Raw genomic sequence first — 18,493 nt, 5'->3', positions numbered from 1 at the left:
GCCGACAATGCATATTTGCATAATCTGTTTTTAATAAGAAACAAAGACTTTGACAAAATAAATTGTTACAAGACGCAAATCTGATGTCAAGGATGCGAATAAATCTCCACAGTTTTTGTTTTTTAATCCATCTCAAGAATCTCTAATCTCATCAGTTAAAAAAGTTCCAGTATTTAATTTGAAAGAATCAACACTTCTTCACCAGGATCACCAGAATTCTCCAGTTTTTTTCTTCTTCACTATACAAAAGTAAGAATAACAGAACTAGGGTCCCTGAGTTCTATGATTGTGTAAATGTGCTTAATGACAAATGAAAATATAGAACCAAAATAGATAATTAAAACCAGTCCGTTTGGACGACTCTGCGAGAACGAAGCAAGCATTGGCAAATTACAGCAGCTTTATTTTGATTAAAACCCCCAAAACAGATTATCGGTGCTATTCATACATGGGATTTATGAACTGAAATCCTGTTTTGGCAAAAACATGAAATGAGGAACAAAAGCTTATACCCCCCAAAATAATCCGTGCTTTTTCACATACCTCATAAATGGATCTAAAACTAAAATCCTGTTTTGACAAAAACATGAAATGAAGAAAAAAGCCTAAACAAATATCTTCAATCATTCATTCATTTTTCAAGTATCATTACAAAAAACACCTGCATCACTTTTTTCCTTGCATATAATTTTTAAAAGATTGATTCATTTAAAAAGTAAACATCAATATTTTATTTTAACAAGACGACTCTCTCGATCACTTTTGAAAATCTAGGTAAAAACCGAAGAAAAAAACTACCACATAAAACATTTTCATCAATGATTCTAGCAAAAGAGGTATCTTTGGAACAGTCATCTATCATAATAGGCCGCGTCTCCCACTCATCTTAACATTAACTTCATGGTGCATGTACAATGAATTAATTTACAGGCAAAATATTTCAATAGAGAACACTGTAATATGTAAACATACTGATATCATGCATGTCTAACAACATACTAGCGTTAACTGTTGGTTCACCTACACAATCACAGGAAATAATGGATCATCCCCCAACCACATAATATCTCTTTTTTTAAGGTCTAGAAAAAAGCAGAACTCGGCAACGACAATCAACCAAATATCATGGAAACGGCCCCCATTCCATGTTAGTTCTCATTGCATGGTCCTTCGCTCCAGCTTGAGGTAACAATATTGCTTGAAGGACTTGGAGGGTATGTTTAGTTTCAAAAGCCCATTTTGGTTGGGATTGAAGCAACAATGCCTGGGGAAGGGATGACCAACAACTTTACAAACAGTATGGCATGTACAGTAGATAACAAAAATTAATCTCATCTCCAATGAAGATATATGAGAAGACATTATTACCCTACTCAATTTGTGGGTTTAGGGTTATAATTTGGATGAAAACATGGGCGTGTGGGCACCTTCTAACTGACTGCTACTACAAAGTACACCAAATACAATGGCACTGTTACAATAAAACCTTCAGAACAAATCGATACAAAATTGGAATGACAGAATTTCACTCTTAAATAAACTATAATAAACAAAAAGCAAAAAAAAATTATAATAAAAAAAAAAAAAATTGTAGAAAACAACCATATCAAAAGAATCTTTCCTTGATTTCTAACACGCCATTTTAAACTTTTGCTAAACTATTTAAAAGCAAAAAGCAAATTAACTGCCCTAACTACATTTGATATGAATATGGTTTAACAAATCATTAATTTTTACTCGTTTCAGAAACGGAGTAATACATTTTTTGTCTTCATTTATTTCGTTTTTTCCCCTCATGGTTTTAACACAGATGGTGAAGAACACACTATTGGAAGTATCCTTGGTTCAAAGTTTCATACTCTATTCACAACGCTCATCTAAAACAAGGCATTACCATTAAAGAGTAATGCAGAACAAGATTCAGGATTTAATGTCTAAAATATTTACAAATTTCTAAAATGAAAAATATCACTTTGATTTTTGTACCACTATTCCACCGTAAACCCATCGTTAAAATAGTAGCCTTAAATCACATTCCCAAGAAAGAATTTCTTTATCAAGTATAAAAAAGAGGACGCCAGTAAAAGCAGACTGGTTGGAAAGGTTTGCTTTGACCAAAATGGCTTCTACTGAGAGGTACCACCACTGGCTCCCGAGCCCTGACCGTATCCTCCGTAGTTACCATACTGCTGGGCATACTGGGCGTACTGCTGGGCGTACTGAGGGTTATTCTGGTAGTATTGTTGGTACTGCTGATACTGCTGTGCATATTGTTGATACTGCTGGTTGGTGTATCCCTGTTGACCGGTTGTGGGTGCCACCTGACTGGTACCACCTGTGTTGGGGCTGGAGCCATAGCCAGTGTTGGCGCTGGAGCCATAGCCAGAGGTACCAGAGCCGCTACCATAGCTTCCACCAGTGGTGCTGCTTGCTCCACTACCACTGTTGTAGCTGCTCGCCCCAGTGTTGCTTCCATAACCACTGCCTTGTCCCTGACTACTGTAGCCACCAGAACTACCATAACTCCCCTGAAAACAATATAATGATAAAAAGTTACCAGACTTGCAACTTTTTTTTGGGCATGATAAGAGGAAACTTCCCATAACACACAACATTGTACAGTGTTCTTCAGTTCACTCAATATGGTACTAAATGAGAAAGAAAAACAAATGAGCTGTGCCAAATTGTATGGCACTGATTACCACATAACTATGCACATACATACAGCAGAGACATACAATACAAAGAAACACATGTCTATGCATAACAAAGTAAACTTTGTACCAGTTCATCCAAGAAGGCCCAAGCACAACTCTTTTTTTGGACTGCGACTGTAACTCAACAACCAAGGTGTAAATACACAATGCATTACCAGGAGATATAGTTACATTTTGCAAATGGGAAATTACAAACAAACACCCTGTAGAGTACAGACAAGACTTAGAGACTTTTGGGGATACTAGGTGGTGGCAGCAGGCTTACCAGGCAAGTACATTGGGTTTTTTGTAATGTGTGCGTGCTCACTACATAAACATGGGAATTTACCTGGGGTCAGTTTCTTCTAATTTAGCCAAGTCCGAGGACTCTTTTTAATTATTAAAAACTTAAGGCTAGTCCTAAGTTTGGACGAGTAGCATGTCCAACCTCTAGATAAGACTAGTCATAACTCTTTGTGAAATCCACCCCAGGTAAGTCTGCTACCACCTAGCGTTCCAAAGACTCCCATTGGCAAGACTGTCCTACCTGTCTGTTATATGAAGATCCAGAGGATCCCTGGTCTCGTCTGTTGTAGCTACTGCCATAGTTGCCACCACCACCACCTCCGCTTCCGTAACTACTTCCACCACGGTTGCCGTAGCTGCTTGAATCTCGGTTGCCATAACTGCTGCCGCTGCTACCCCTGCTGCCGCCGTAGCTACTGCCACCACCACTGTGACTGCCGCTATGACCAGAGCTTCTGTTGTCTCTGTAGCCACCACCGCCACTGCTGCCTCCATAACCTCCACGGTAGCCTCCACCGCTACTGCCACCACCGTAACCTCCACTGCCGTATCCTCCTCCTCCTCCACCATAACCTGTGTTAGTAGAAAACAAGATTTGTATCACTGATTAATCATTCATCAATTTCATTGACATTTTCGACAAATCAAACAGCCATTAGAATAACATCACACCTGCATCAATAAAAGCGATATGAATACCACATTTCCCAATTTGTAATTTTGAATGGTTACACACCACTCCTTTTGAGGAAAATTTTCAACAAATTCAACTACAATTAGAATAAAATGACACCTGCAACAAATTTCGAAATTTGAATGGTGACATGCCATTCCCTAAAAAAAAATTTGGGAAAAGTTATAAAAGAGTAAATTAGCTGCTACTGACCTCCACGGTTTTGTCTCTGATCCCTGTATCCACCTCGGTTGCCACCACGGTCATTTCCTCGATCATAACCACCTCGATTGTAACCACCACCACCACCACCACCACGATTGTAGCCTCCGCCAAAACCACCTCCGCTGCCACCACGGTGGAAGCCGCCACCACGGTTGAAGCCTCCCCCTCCACGGTTGTACCCACCACCGCTACCACTACGACGGTCACGGTCATCTCGGAATCGCTTTGGAGCTGATCCAACGGCATCACGTCCCTCCTTGTTGTACTTTTCTACCAGGGGCTTGGACTCCTCTTTGTTCAGCTCCACAAAGATGGCCTCTTCAAAGAGTTGACCGCCTTCTGGCAGCTCAAAATTGGCTGGTTAAAAGAGTGATAAAAATCGACCAGCATTAGAACAAATAGTGGTGCATGTTTCGGTGCGCAAGCCCTACAACTATACCCCTAGAGGGCGATTCCCTGAAGCTGGTACCTATAGCTATGAGATTGTCTCACTGGTTGTGTGGAGTCTGCGATGTTGATCCTACCTTTCATTTCCAACACTGCATGTTCGGGCACGTCCTTGCCTTCCTCCTTTGTGCGTTTTTCAATTCGCTTCTGAAATTCCTCATCTGTGGGTACTACTACGATTGCTTTTCCGGTGAAACCCTCAAAAGGTCGCATTTTTCGTCTTCTTGCAGAGGGATACACATTTGTCTGACATCGGGTAATAAATGGAGAAAGGATTAAAGTTCTCGATAAAAAGGGACAAGATTGGCCGGCTTGGTAACTCTCTGCAATGAGGAATTCCACAACATGGATTATAACATCAGTAAAGTAAGTCTCAGGTGTCTGAGTTCCATCCCACGCCCCTGTCTCTCTACCCCTACTAACCACCTACTTTATGGAACTCACCTTTCGCTGAGAGAAAAATGACAAATTAAAAATGGGTTATTTCAGTGCCGTTAACACTACTTGAAACACCTTAATCTATCAGTTTATAATACAAGCACATACAATCAACTAAAGAAATACCAAGCCACCTTCTAAAATGGTGTCCACAAGTTTTAGACTTCAGACCCATTAAGATCCTATAAGTGTATATTGAAAAATCAAATTAACAAATAATTACCTACAAGCTTTTTCAAACTTCAGGCAAAATAATGTCTTAAAAGTCTCTCCTCTTTTTTTCCTCATTATTACTTCATATACCTTACAAGTCTCTCCTCTTTTCCTCATTCTTACTTCATTAAAAGACTTCTGGCCTACAGGCAAAGATTTGAGATGTTGTGGGGGCATTCAAAGTGTGAATGTCTATATGAAACTATGCTTCAAAATAAACCAAGTTATTGTTTCCAATGCAGGTATTTGTTTAAAAAAAAAATGTACAGAACTGTCTACTGGACTGATTTATCGCTTTGGGATGGTCATCTTTCTTCGGCAGGACTTCCAGCAGGACTTCTTAATTGATCTCACCGCCTAATTCAGGCATGGTATTTGGTTCTTCGATAAAAATGGTGACTGTTTTTAATATCGATCAAGGGATGACCTACATGTGTACATGGTGTAGACTCTAATCGACCATTCAGGGCTTATCGGTTTTGCTGAATCCTCCCCCCTCAAGGGGGAAACTTTAAATAAATCAGAAATCAGACTTAACTAGGAAGAATATCATGCCTGCAATGTATTCCCTTCCAAGGTTCACTTCGTCCTCTTAATATTTGAGGGTAGCCATTCTGTAACTGTTTAAATTATATACAATTACACATAATGTACTATTCCATCTTAACATGAAAGTCACATCCAGGGAAACATTCCTTTTCAAGGGAACAAAAAAACTATAATCCACCCGAAAAAAATTAAATAAATAAAAAGTTCCTGGAAAGAAGTTGTGTCAAATAAAGCAACTTGCCATCACCAAACTGTTAGATAATAAACTACGCTTTAGCTTTTAAACTTACACAGCTAAAAAAGGTGAATACAAAAAAAACCAAATAATAATAACTGTTAGAGAGGAGTTGAAAGGTTTGAGTTGTATTACTAACCTGATCCAAGATGAAGTTGCGCTTCTTACGAGAAGCCATGTCAAAGAAGCGGTTCAGACATTTAGTTGCCCTGTCCATTAAGGTATCCCAGCGGCCACTGTAGTTGCGCTTTCGAGGGAGTCCCATCACCTACAGATTTGTGGGGTTGAGGTGGTTATTATTGTAGTGTTCACGCGATCACACTGTAATACATGTAATGTTATACATTTATGCAAATGAGTTGGCCTTGTGTAAGAGTACACGGAGGGAGGTGGAAAACCGAGGAACAGAATAAAGACACATGTTGATGCACATAAGATTGAATTCGTCTATAGTATTGGTTTAATCCGTTTGTCTAGTAAGACTCTACAATTGGCGACGAGGATAAACATCATAGCAACTTTTGGAAAAGTTTAAGTTGTTTTGAAACAGAGGAAAAGTGCGAAACACCGACGAAAATGGCGCAGAATATCCAGCTGAATGGAGTTGAGAAATTTGACCCTCATGGTGACCCCGCACAGTTGAGACAAATGTGGCGGCGATGGTTGCGTGGGTTTGAGTATTTTGCTGTTGGAAAGGGAGTCACAAATCAAGGACAGAAGAAAGCCCTTCTACTGCATTGTACCGGTCCTGACGTTCAGGATATTTTCTTTTCCCTGACGGAGGAGGAGGGAACAGACGAGTATGATAAAGCCGTGAAAACCTTGAACAAACATTTCGAAGTGAAAATCAACGTGCCGTACGAACGCTATGGTTTTCGCAACATGGAACAGGCGGCCGGGGAAACAGTTGATCAGTACATAGTGAGGCTCCGACAGAAGGCATTATTATGCGATTTTGACAAGTCAGACGAGGAGATCAGGGACCAGGTGATTGCACAATGTAAGTCACATAAAATTCGTACCAAACTGTTAGAAAAGGGGCAATCATTAACACTTGACCGTTTGAGGATGATCGCAACAAATGTAGAATTGACTGAGAAACAGTCCAAGGATATGGAGGCGAAGAAACCAGACTATGGTCCACATGTAAATGCTGTAAGGCGACACATGGCCTCTGACTACGAGCAAAGGAGAAAGAATGGTGAACATGGAGACGCCAGCAAGGGTTATAGAGGCGGCGCTGGGACAAGACAACATGCCAACGGTGATCAGTGTTTCCGTTGTGGGCACAGAGGACATTACGCCCGTGATCAGGAGTGTCCAGCCCGAAATGCGGTGTGCAACAAATGCGGAAATCGCGGACATTATGGAGTTGCTTGCAAGACCCAGACGAGCAAAAACAGAAAAGACAATTACGAGCAAAAGGATGCCAAATGGAGAAATAACAAAGGACAAAAATGGAATGGAACCGGAGGAAATAAACCAAGAGGAAAAGTTCACACAGTGCAAGAAGACACTGAAACTGGTAGTGACACTGAATTTGCATTCCATGTAGGCATGGTGGGAAGTAATACAGAGGAAAAGATCAAAGTAAGTTTGGGGCAGGGCATACCAGTAGATGTTATCATTGACAGTGGAGCTTCAGTAAATATCATTGACAAAAGTCTGTGGGAGGAATTGAAAGGTAAAAGAATTCAGTGTAAATCTGAAAGAAGCAATAAGAAGTTGTATGCATATGGATCAACTAATCCATTAAAGGTTCTTGGTAAATTTGTAACCAACATTAAAGTTGATGGTATGAGTCATGAAGACTCTGAAGTAGAAGCAGATTTTTATGTCACAGAAAGTAAAGGGCCTGCACTGCTAGGTAAAGATACAAGTGTTGAACTAGGTGTGCTTAAGATTGGTGTAAACCTTGTGGCTGGAGAAGTGATAGATAGTTATCCAGAATGTTTTCAAGGGGTAGGAAAGTTGAAGGATCATAAGCTCAAGTTGCACATTGACAAAGAGGTTAGACCAGTGGCACAACACATGTACCGGGTACCATACACCTTAAGAGAGAAGGTCAGTGACAAACTAGATGAATTAGAGTCACAAAATATAATAGAGAAAGTTAATCACCCAACTTCGTGGGTAAGCCCAGTGATTGTTGTACCCAAACCAAATGGCGATATTCGACTGTGTGTTGATATGCGACAAGCAAATAAGGCCATAACCAGAGAAAGGCATCCTATTCCTACTGTTGATGAGATTTTGTACAATATGAATGGTAGTGAAGTATTCAGTAAGTTAGATATGAAGTATGGGTATCACCAGATAGAATTGGAAGAAGATTCACGAGAAATCACAACGTTTGTAACCCATAAAGGCCTGTATAGGTATACACGATTGATGTTTGGCATAAGTGCAGCACCAGAGAAGTACCAGCAAGTAATAGCTCAGGTACTACATGATTGTGAAGGAGTTCAAAACATATCAGATGATATTGTTGTTCATGGAAAAAACCAAGCCGAGCACGATGAAAGACTAGTGAAAGTCATGCAGAGACTGAAGGAAAAGAACTTGACCTTAAATAAGGAAAAGTGTCAGTTTGGTTTGACAAAGATTACGTTCATGGGTCATGTGTTATCCAAAAATGGAGTTGAGCCCACAGAGGGGAGAATCAAAGCCATGAAAGAGGCAAGACCCCCCAACAATGCAGCCGAAATCAAGAGTTTTCTGGGACTTGTGAATTTCTCAGCACGATACATTCCTAATTTGGCGACTGTGGCTGAACCATTGCGTAGGCTGACTAGAAAAAATGAGAAGTTCACATGGGGCAAAGAACAACAAAACAGTTTTGATGTGTTGAAGGATTGCCTAACTAAGACTGAGACATTAGGGTATTACCGTCTTGATGCTACACGTACGCAACTTGTTACAGACGCAAGTAATGTTGGTTTAGGGGCTGTGTTACTTCAAGAATATGAAGGGGAAACTAGAGTCATTAGTTATGCAAGTAGGACATTAAGTGATGTGGAGACAAGGTACTCTACTACTGAGAAAGAAGCACTTGCCGTTGTATGGGCATGTGAGAAATTTCAGATATACCTGTATGGATTGAATTTCGAATTGATCACAGATCATAAACCACTAGAAGTGTTGTATGGGCCAAAGTCAAAACCAAATGCCAGAATCGAGAGATGGGTGTTAAGATTAATGCCATTCACATATACAATTCGATATGCACCTGGGCCCCAGAACATTGCAGATGTGTTGTCAAGGTTGGTTAAAAGCAATGTAGCTGATAAACCAAACACACTAGCAAATAAAGCTGAGGAGTATGTTAAGTTTGTTGCAGAACAGGCAACACCCCAAGCTTTAACTACACGTGAAGTGGAAGAAGCATCAAAGGACGATGCAGAATTGATCGAAGTTAGAAAGTGTCTAGCGAAAGGTGATTTTGATAAATCTAGTGTTAATTATTTTCCAATCAGGAATGAGTCGAGTTCAATCGGTTACCTGGTGTTGAGAGGAACAAGATTAGTTATACCTAAGACGTTACGTGCAAAATGTGTAGAATTAGCACATCGTGGTCATTTGGGCATAGTAGGCACAAAACAAAGGTTGAGAAGTAAAGTGTGGTGGCCAACCATGGATAAAGATGTTTTGAGATTAGTTCGATCATGTCATGGATGTCAACTAGTAAGTGCGATGCCCAACCCAGAACCATTGCATCCAACGCAAATGCCTACGGGTCCTTGGCAAGACTTGGCCATTGACCTACTGGGACCTCTCCCATCAAAACACTATGTGTTTGTTGTGGTAGACTATTACAGTAGATTTTATGAAGTAGAAATTATGAAAGATACTACAACAGCTAAGATTGTGAATGCACTAGAGAATATGTTCTCTCGTTATGGGCTACCAAGGTCAATTACCTCGGACAACGGCCCACAGTTCAGGTCAGAAGTGTTCAAGGAATACTTAAATGAAAATGGTATTAACCATAGATTAGTGACACCTCTGCACCCTGCAGCAAATGGTGAAGTCGAACGACAAAACAGATCGTTGATGAAGCGCATTAGAATAGCTCATGCTCAGTCACAGGACTGGAAAAAGGAAATCCGGTCGTACATGTTTGCTTACAGAACAACACCCCATAGCACTACAGGTGTGTCCCCAGCTGAGTTAATGTTTGGGCGAAAACTCAGAACAAAACTACCACAAATAGAGGAGTTAGAGTACAGAAATGATGAGGAAGTTCAAGACAGAGATGCTCTGATGAAACACAAAAATAAGTTGTATGTAGATAACAAAAGAAGAGCAGAAGAAAGTGATTTGAAAAAGGGAGATGCTGTACTGGTGAAGCAAAGTCAACAAAACAAAATGAGTACACCATTTCATGCAGTACCATACACGTTAGTGGAGAAACAGGGTAGCAGTTGCACTGTTGAATCTCCAGAGGGAGTGAAATACAAAAGAAATAGCACTCATGTAAAGAAATACCAGCAAACAGAGTCTGACACTAGTCAGGAGAGTATCGAAGATCCAATACAGAATTAGGATATTAGTGGAGACATGGTAGACCCACAAGTCTCCATCTCAAGTCCAATGCTAGGTCCACCAAGGGCAGTTCGTACAACAAGAAACTGTCTCCCTAAGCGTTTTGATGATTTTGTAATGGATGTTTAGATAAAACTTAAAGTATGTGTTATAAGCAGTAAGCACAGGATGTAAGGATAAATATTGTTTACCAGAGGAGATACAAGATATAACTAACAAATGTTTTCTGGGATAAACAAATGTTTTCTGGGATAGTTTTAAATATCTCACCAACATGAAATTTGCAATAGCTCGGTCTAAGTCTAATATGATAAGTCATTATGGACTACTATTTTTAAAAGAAACACAATTGTTTTGTTAAACGGTTAACATTGTTTAAACTTGATGGTGTTGTTAAAAGTTAAAGTTTGATACTGTGCGTTTACTTTCCAGTTTAACTAAGGGTTTGTTATTCTAAAGAAAGGAGAGAATGTAGTGTTCACGCGATCACACTGTAATACATGTAATGTTATACATTTATGCAAATGAGTTGGCCTTGTGTAAGAGTACACGGAGGGAGGTGGAAAACCGAGGAACAGAATAAAGACACATGTTGATGCACATAAGATTGAATTCGTCTATAGTATTGGTTTAATCCGTTTGTCTAGTAAGACTCTACAATTATACAAGCTTTAAAACTTTGTGCAATGCCAGAGAAAGTGCATCACACAGTTACTAATGAAACCAACCTGGGAAGAAAGATTCGGATTAGATCCCTGACTAAAGAAAGACGATCTTGAAGTCACAAAGACTCACTGTGTTTCCGAAGCTTATGTCGATCGGACTTATCCCACCAGGGTCATCATCGTTCTCTACTTACAAATGTTTAACTCTGTGTTGTGACTGTTAGTCTGTGATGTTATCGCTGGGCAATCTCGTATAGAGTATCATCCTCAGGGAGGTTTTATCATTGGTGTTCAGCATCAAGCATCTGTGTGGATAAAGGCTGAGTAGCCTGTATATTATGTCACAAACTATAAATAGAATCTCATCTCATCTCTACGTCGCCATGGAAATGTCAGACCCTAACAACTCAGGAAGTTCTATAGGCCATTCCAGAAAGCCTGATGTATGACTGTGTAGCTCACTTTCAAGGCAGCAATTCACAAAATGCTGATTTCAAGTATTTTAACTTTGGTTAAAAAGAAAACAGAAAGTACGGTAGGCCTGCAATACATCAAAACACTCCTAACAGTGTTTTAAACAATTAAAAAGTACATTAAATTCAATGCTTAAAAGAAATAAAGTAAACAAAAAATAATATAAAAAATTAAGGAATGGTTCACTGATTCTCCAATTATTTAAGAAAAAAACCTAAATTTTCATAAAGTCAATTTGCAAATCCGTATCAAAAATGTTTTACAAAATAACATTAAAAAAATGGTTTATGAAGATCCCTTAACATAAGCTGTGTGCTGTACAGTTAAACTATAAATGGAACTGGAAATAATCCTTCCAATGTACACGTAGATGCTCCACTAATCCGATGGCAAATACTGGTGAACTCCTTTAAAATTGTTTCAAATTTGTCCTCAACTGCACAACCTCATCTGTCAACTCAGTGTAACACAAAAGATTTTAAGAATAGCAGCGCAGTACTTTCTCCACATTTCAAACTCTGCCGAAAAATATACCTCTGCATCTGATGGCCAATATATTGTGCGTACAGAAATAGAAACTGCATTGGGTTGCTCTATGATTAAAGCCAAAATATTGCTGTAATTAACAGAACAGTTAGAACTGCTTACTTTCAACAGAAATATGTTTTCAGCATTGCATGTTGCCATCTCCAAAGGATCACACTTTGTTGGTTTCAGAATTGATTATTTTTTATTTGAAAGATCACTTTTTGAGTTAAAGGAGACAAATTTGAGTTTCTTTAAGATTATATTCTTTGCTTCAAAAACAAAAGAGTTATACCGCGACCTTTGTATATAGTATTCAAAAGCTACACACAGTCTTTCAAATCAAAGTCTGATCAATGTATTCTACTGCACTCAGAGTTTTACTGCACAAGAGTTTGAGATGTTCACAACCGTTGAAGTTTTGGCTAAAAACAATTCACAATGGACAGGGATTATTTGATGAAGAGGGGATCACTTGCATAGCACAATTACCTAAGTTGGTGATATGTGACACAAAAAAAGAAGAAGGTATTTGGCACACACGTATACTATATAATTATAAAACCTAATACATTTTGAATAAAGGAAAACAGCACAACTAAAAAATCCCCCAGTCCCTAAAAACTATTCTTCAAAATGAAACTTTACTTTAACTAATTTCTAACAGCATTCAGTGAATTGCAACCTTGTGTGTAAGCTACACTTGTCATACACAGTAAATTAGGCCTTTCAGCGTGTGGGATGTATTGGATGAGCATTCTATGTTACCTTCATCTTATCCATGATAAGGTCGGTCCCTAGGATGTAGTACTTCTTCTCAGGGTGCTCTTTGCAGTACTTCTCTACCCACGTGGTCTTACCAGCACCTGGTAGGCCGACCATTATCAAGATCTGAAAATCCAAGATTAAACAGTAAAATTACAAACAAAACCAAGCAAGTACTGAATTTTTCAAGAGGGCAAGGCCGTTTTATTCTTTCAGAAAGGGCACTTACATTGGAAAATCTCACAGTCTAAGGGGAAACTTTTTAAGGGACACCAAGGCAAAGACTAGGGCAATGAAGGCCCAAACCTGTGTAAAACCAAGCCTGAACCATGCTGACCTAGAATTTCATCCTCAAGAGGGCAAGGCCATTATTATTTTGAAAAGGCCACTTCTGTTGGAAAATCTTAGTCTATGGAGAATTTTTTTTAAGGGGCACTAGGGCCAACCAGGGCCAAGGCCTCAATGTAATTCCAGGCCTGACCATGCCTTTCTTGAGGCAAACGACCTTGCTAGTACACCACACACTTTCAAAGACTTCATATATTTGCAAAATCATATTCAATCTAGGTTCTACAATGCAGACAGACTGGGTGGTTGCTTACCTCTGAGTCTTTCTTAGTGGCTGGGGGAAGAGGCCCACGGACTCTATCTTCAACGGGTACTGAACCAATCAGTGTGAAGCCTTCTTGCACAGGGAAAAATGGCTCTTCCTGTAAGATGCACAACACAAAATAATTTGTTTTGAAATGTCATTCACCACTATACCAAACAATAATCTGTCACTTGAAATCCACCAATTCTTTTTTTTGCAGTGAATTGACTCACCTAAGACATATTGCCCTTGAAAAAATGGTAGTAAACTTTTATCTAATACAAGAGCCGACATAAATATGTACACATATACATGGAATAGGCTATTCAATAAAAAATGTTGTTGATTTTTCCGAGGGGGAGAACTAAGCAGGAAGATTAACCCTTACCTTCTGACCAAAGTTAACTGCAATAGATGTATTCTTGAGAAGCACATGGGGGAACAGTGCTTTGCCCTCCAGATCCTCATCGATGGTGAAGGCCACACCAAGATCATTGCCATTCTTGCTGTATGAGATGGTGGGTTTCTCTCCTTCAAAATCCTGGTTTGAGAAACGGAAAAAGACAGAATGTCAATGCCAAACGAACAGGGTTCTAATTGAGGGGGAGGGTGGTGGGGGGGGGTGTGATCTACAAGACGGCAGGGATTGTTGTCGCTCAATATTTTTCCTGAACCCCAAATGATTTTGAAAGAAACAGGTTCAATTGAGAAAAAATAGTTTTTATTTGAACAATTACTTCTGGAAGATTAATCTCACTCTAATGAAAAGTATATTTTTTTTAAGAATTTAAAGTTCTAAAGCAGATTCAAAGTCAATATTTGAAGATATGTTTTTTTTCTAAAGATTTCTTGAAATGACAAGACAAGAACAAAATAAAATTCCTTACCAAGTACGAGGCGATCACATCTCCAGCTTCAAACTTTTCACCATAATCACTGAATTTGCACTGAACAGAAATCTTGGCAGTTCCTCCATATCCATAAGAGAAGGCCTCCTCACCTTTAAGGAACATGGAACAGTGTTGGTGATTTTAAGAAAAGAAAACAGAGCTCTAAACTGAAAAATGCTTTGTCTAAAAACCTACTTGGCATAAATGTTGTTTTGCTTGCCATTTGTTAGGAATTACAAAGGTAAATGGAACCCGTGTGTCAGTTTTTTAACTCAACAATTTTTAAATTTGTGTGACGGATGCAATGCATAAAAAAAGTAACGCTCTTGAAGCTTTGAAACTTCATAAAATTGTAGACCTTAACAAATTGTAAAAAAGTAAAAAACTGACATCACTCATACTCAGAGCTGTGGAGACTTTTACACGACGGAACCAAGGTCACCCACAATGTTTTTCTTTGTAACAAAAAGAAGAACCCCAAACTCTTTGTGCAAAGGTATGGGTGTACCGTCTTGGAGTATGTTTTAAAATTTACCTAATTGAAGAGAGGTGTCGTCTGTAGACCAACCGACTCGAACAACATTTTTAGTTTCATCAGCTGGAAGCTGGTTCACCTCAAGATGTTTTTCCAGCTACAAGAACAGCAACAAGTAAAAATCAAAGCAGCATTATTTTATTGGTTCTTCAACTTGACCAACCAAATTTCCTTATCAAGATTCGTTTCCTAAAAACTAAGTACGATAGGAAAATTTAAGTTGATTTGACTTTTCACAATTACTGAGCAAATGATGTAAATGCTAAATCCAACACCATTTAACTATTATTATTTATCAGGGCAAAATACAAAGTGCAGAAGAAACAAAAGTACAAGCAAACAATTAAGACAAAACAACGCTGTTGCATTTGCTGGTCTGCAAAGAGTTTTTAAACCGTGAATGCAGACAGGACCCTTGATGCAGGCAATGGGATTTTCTTGTTAAGCGGATGGTATTAAGAAACTAGAATTATTTGGATTTCCTGTTTGAAAGTCTGAGAAGGATCATCATGTACCTTGACTTCAAAGCCCACTTTCCCCTTGGCAGCACCATGTGTTCCTTTGACTCCTCCCCACAAGAAAGCAAAGCCATCCATGGTGAGAGGCTGAGCTGTTGTGCCGTCTTTGCTCACTTTAACGTTCAAATCAGAAATATCTGTGCAAAAAAAAGATTTCAAATCTCGAAAATCAAATAAGATAACACCATTTAGAATGCCCCAGATTGCACAGGACATCTTTGACAACCAAAGAAAAACACCTAGCACAAAACATTCCGAGAGCCTTGTTTCAAATCAGCGGGCAAACATTTGGTTTAATAGTCCCTACCAGTTCTGAAAAAAATCCTGGGAAAACCCTGAAGTGTAAAGGCAATCATGCTACTATTGAATCTAGCACCCTCCCCAATAATCAAGATCCAATGGAAAGTTAAACGCAGTCCAAGCAAACCAAACTAGAATGATTTACACTTTCCAATCCCATATAAAAAATATTTCTGAAAAGTTATTATTCTGATATCTTTAGTAAAATCCCATAAATAAATCCTTAAATGATAACAAAAACATCATAGTATGAAACTGTTTCTTACATTTGCTGAGTACGCATGTTGTCTCTGGAATATCATCATCCTCTTCCATCACTGCTGGGGAAGGGCTCCTAAAAATATACAAGAAATCAACATGAGGGATTTAGACAGGCTGTTTAAATAAAATGTAACAGAAAAGCAGAGATTCAACCATATAGAAGAAAGAATAGCGACTTTTTCACATTTGAATCTTCTTACATTACATAAATAGAACATTGTGTAGAATCACATTTTTTAGCATCAAGTATGCCGAGCTGGAAAGCAACAAATGGCATTACACCCCCCCCCCCCAACTTTCTGAAAAGTTCATGTGAGCTACAAGCAGCGTTGTAGCTAGGACATTTTTAGTGGTGGGCGCAGCTGAATTTAAACTTGGTCAGAAATTGCGAGCAGTGCGCACGTACGTACTTTGTTGTAAGGATTGTTTTTATTTAGGGCTAAATATTAACATTCCAATCGTGCCAAATGCACATTATGTAAGATTTAAGAATCACAATTTTTAAGTATAATGACAATTTTTATTACAAATATGTGTTAATACAAAATAATTGTGATGCATTTGTTGTGAACAGACTGTTTTTGAAATAGTTTCTGCTGTTTGCTTGTTGTAATCCCGCCGCGATGAAGTTGAACTTGAACTTTGAAGGTGGAGTAACTATCTTGATTGTCTCAGGTACAGTTTCATTCTCAGCACTAACTGAAGCTGCACGAGATACTTTTATATCATCTTCCAATCTTTTCCCGTTTTCCAAAAAAGTCGTCCAGCTTACCGTACGTTGCGAGGCCATCTTAAAATTTACACAGATCTCATTCAAGTTAAAAACCCATCGCGCTGTCACACGTGTGGACGAAGCGAACGTGTTTACATGCCTACATCCGGGACACGCGAACTCGTACACTAGACTTTACACAGCCCCCTCGTACTGTTGTGTGGCGATACTGTTTGTCTGTACATGGAATGCATGAAATCCCCGCGAAAACCTCACGACTAGACTTGTACATGTTGTGCACTCTAGGGTCTACCACTAGCGCGCTGGTGTACACCACATGTACATACATACATACATCGTGTACATGTGCACAGTACCAGCACTGCTGCCAGCCTGTATAGACGGTACACCTTCTACACTAATATATAGTTCGTTCAATAAAAACGTCAGGGCACATTTCACAAAGAAAACTTCACAAGATGGCAAGAGACCTTTCTTTTGTTGATAAACAAACCGCCTTGGTTGGCATGGTCGGCCGAATGTTAGTAAACACTAAATCGTAAAAACAAATGTTTCAACAAAATTCAACATTTTCTGCAAACTTTCAATTAAATAAAATACCTCTCATAATTAGTTGTTTTGTTTTTGAACATTGTTATAAAAAATAGCGATCTTTTCTTGATTTGCACTTATGGCTTTCCATAGTTTTCCAATCTGGGTTGGCAAAAACTCGGGCTGTGACGTTGCAAAAGAAAGGTCTAGAGGCAAGTAAAATGGGAAAACACGTTTGAGGTTTTAATTGCTCGTAATTCTGGCTCAAACAAATTACAAACTGCATTTAAAATGACAAAACACGAAAATACATGACATTTTAGTCTTGCAATGTGATCAATATCAGTAGAACTTTTAATTTTTTATTAATTTGGGGGGAAATTTTGTGGTGGGCGGCAGTCTATGTTTCAGCTGAAGTGCCGGGCGGAAATTGTCAGTGCTGGGCGGGCTCGCCCACCGCCGCCCACCGTGGCTACAACGCTGGCTACAAGATCAAATTCAAGGTCAAAAGGTCACCAATTTTGAAATTTCACCAGCATAAATAAAAATGGCAATTTTGTTTCCTTGTGAAATTACATTTGAAAAGACCACAATATCAACAACTCTGTCCACGTAAACCAGAAAGGCTGATTTTGAAACTGGTGACTACGCCCGTTATAGGCAAAATAATAACAACAAATGATGGACACAGACACTGTCTGTCTAACGGGGCTAAAATATGAGCATTTACCTCTACCAGTATTCAACCTTGACAGAAAAAAAGTTTTCCCCTAGAAACAAGAAGTGGATTTTAAACATCGCCAAAGACAGAGCAATCATGGCAGCATACATTAAGCACTGTACAGACATATATATGTTGTACTTTTATGTTACCAAACTTACCAACTAGCCCCATTCAGCCCCATGCCAGCAAACCTTGAACTTAATCCATCATATAAATACGATTGATCAAGCATAGTTTGAATAGATCAAACTTGCTCAACACAAACAATTACAATGCTGTGTGTGTTTGTGTCTAACGTTGAATTACTTCAAAAATAATTCAGGTATGATGGAAGTGCACTGGCACCCTGACTTTAGGTACAATGTAGTATGGATTCAGGTCAAAGTCTACTTGCAGTGAGTAATAACTATGGGCCATGGTTTTTTGGGTCGTCGAAGGGGAAGTCCCTTTCAAGGAAGTACACTCAGCACACTCCTTCCCATTAGTTTGTTTAACAAATGTAGCTTAAGCATTTGGGATCAAGGTTGTTGCTACATTCATTTGTTATTAATTCCCCCCCCCCCCCCCATACACAGATGTGTGTTAGCACTATATGGGCAATTCCATGAAGAAGTGGACATGACCTCAAAATTTAGAATTGTGTTTTTTAAGTA

General features: G+C 39.0%; 1 protein-coding gene across 2 annotated transcripts; it reads right to left on the bottom strand.

Moving 5' to 3' along the window:
• Positions 1–86: 86 nt before the first annotated feature.
• On the bottom strand, positions 87–18,201 carry LOC139936401 (heterogeneous nuclear ribonucleoprotein U-like protein 1). Of its 2 annotated transcripts, none has more exons than XM_071931225.1 (13): positions 17,999–18,201; positions 15,858–15,925; positions 15,289–15,428; positions 14,774–14,870; positions 14,236–14,348; positions 13,737–13,889; positions 13,359–13,466; positions 12,760–12,882; positions 5,922–6,050; positions 4,425–4,593; positions 3,889–4,257; positions 3,244–3,575; positions 87–2,528 (listed from the first exon to the last, which is right to left on the bottom strand). In XM_071931225.1, exons 1-13 carry the CDS (start codon positions 18,070–18,072, stop codon positions 2,127–2,129), a joined length of 2,277 nt encoding a protein of 758 aa, XP_071787326.1. In that variant the 5' UTR covers positions 18,073–18,201; the 3' UTR covers positions 87–2,126. The 2 variants fall into 2 exon arrangements, with proteins under 2 accessions (XP_071787326.1, XP_071787333.1); XM_071931232.1 differs by lacking the exon at positions 17,999–18,201 and adding an exon at positions 16,625–16,738.
• Positions 18,202–18,493: the final 292 nt, after the last annotated feature.

Source organism: Asterias amurensis, chromosome 1 (genome assembly GCF_032118995.1).
Source record: "Asterias amurensis chromosome 1, ASM3211899v1".
NCBI lineage: Eukaryota > Metazoa > Echinodermata > Asteroidea > Forcipulatida > Asteriidae > Asterias > Asterias amurensis.
The sequence above is the reverse complement of the archived record's forward strand: the minus strand, read 5'-3'. Positions and strand labels throughout refer to the sequence as shown.

Coding starts and splice junctions, on each gene's coding strand:
- LOC139936401 (XM_071931225.1), bottom strand. CDS start 18,072: ATGCTTGATCAATCGTATTTATATGATGGATTAAGTTCAAGGTTTGCT. Junction 15,926..17,998: donor GGGCTGAATGGGGCTAGTTG/GTAAGTTTGGTA, acceptor GTATATTTTTAG/GAGCCCTTCCCCAGCAGTGA. Junction 3,576..3,888: donor TCAGAGACAAAACCGTGGAG/GTCAGTAGCAGC, acceptor CTACTAACACAG/GTTATGGTGGAGGAGGAGGA.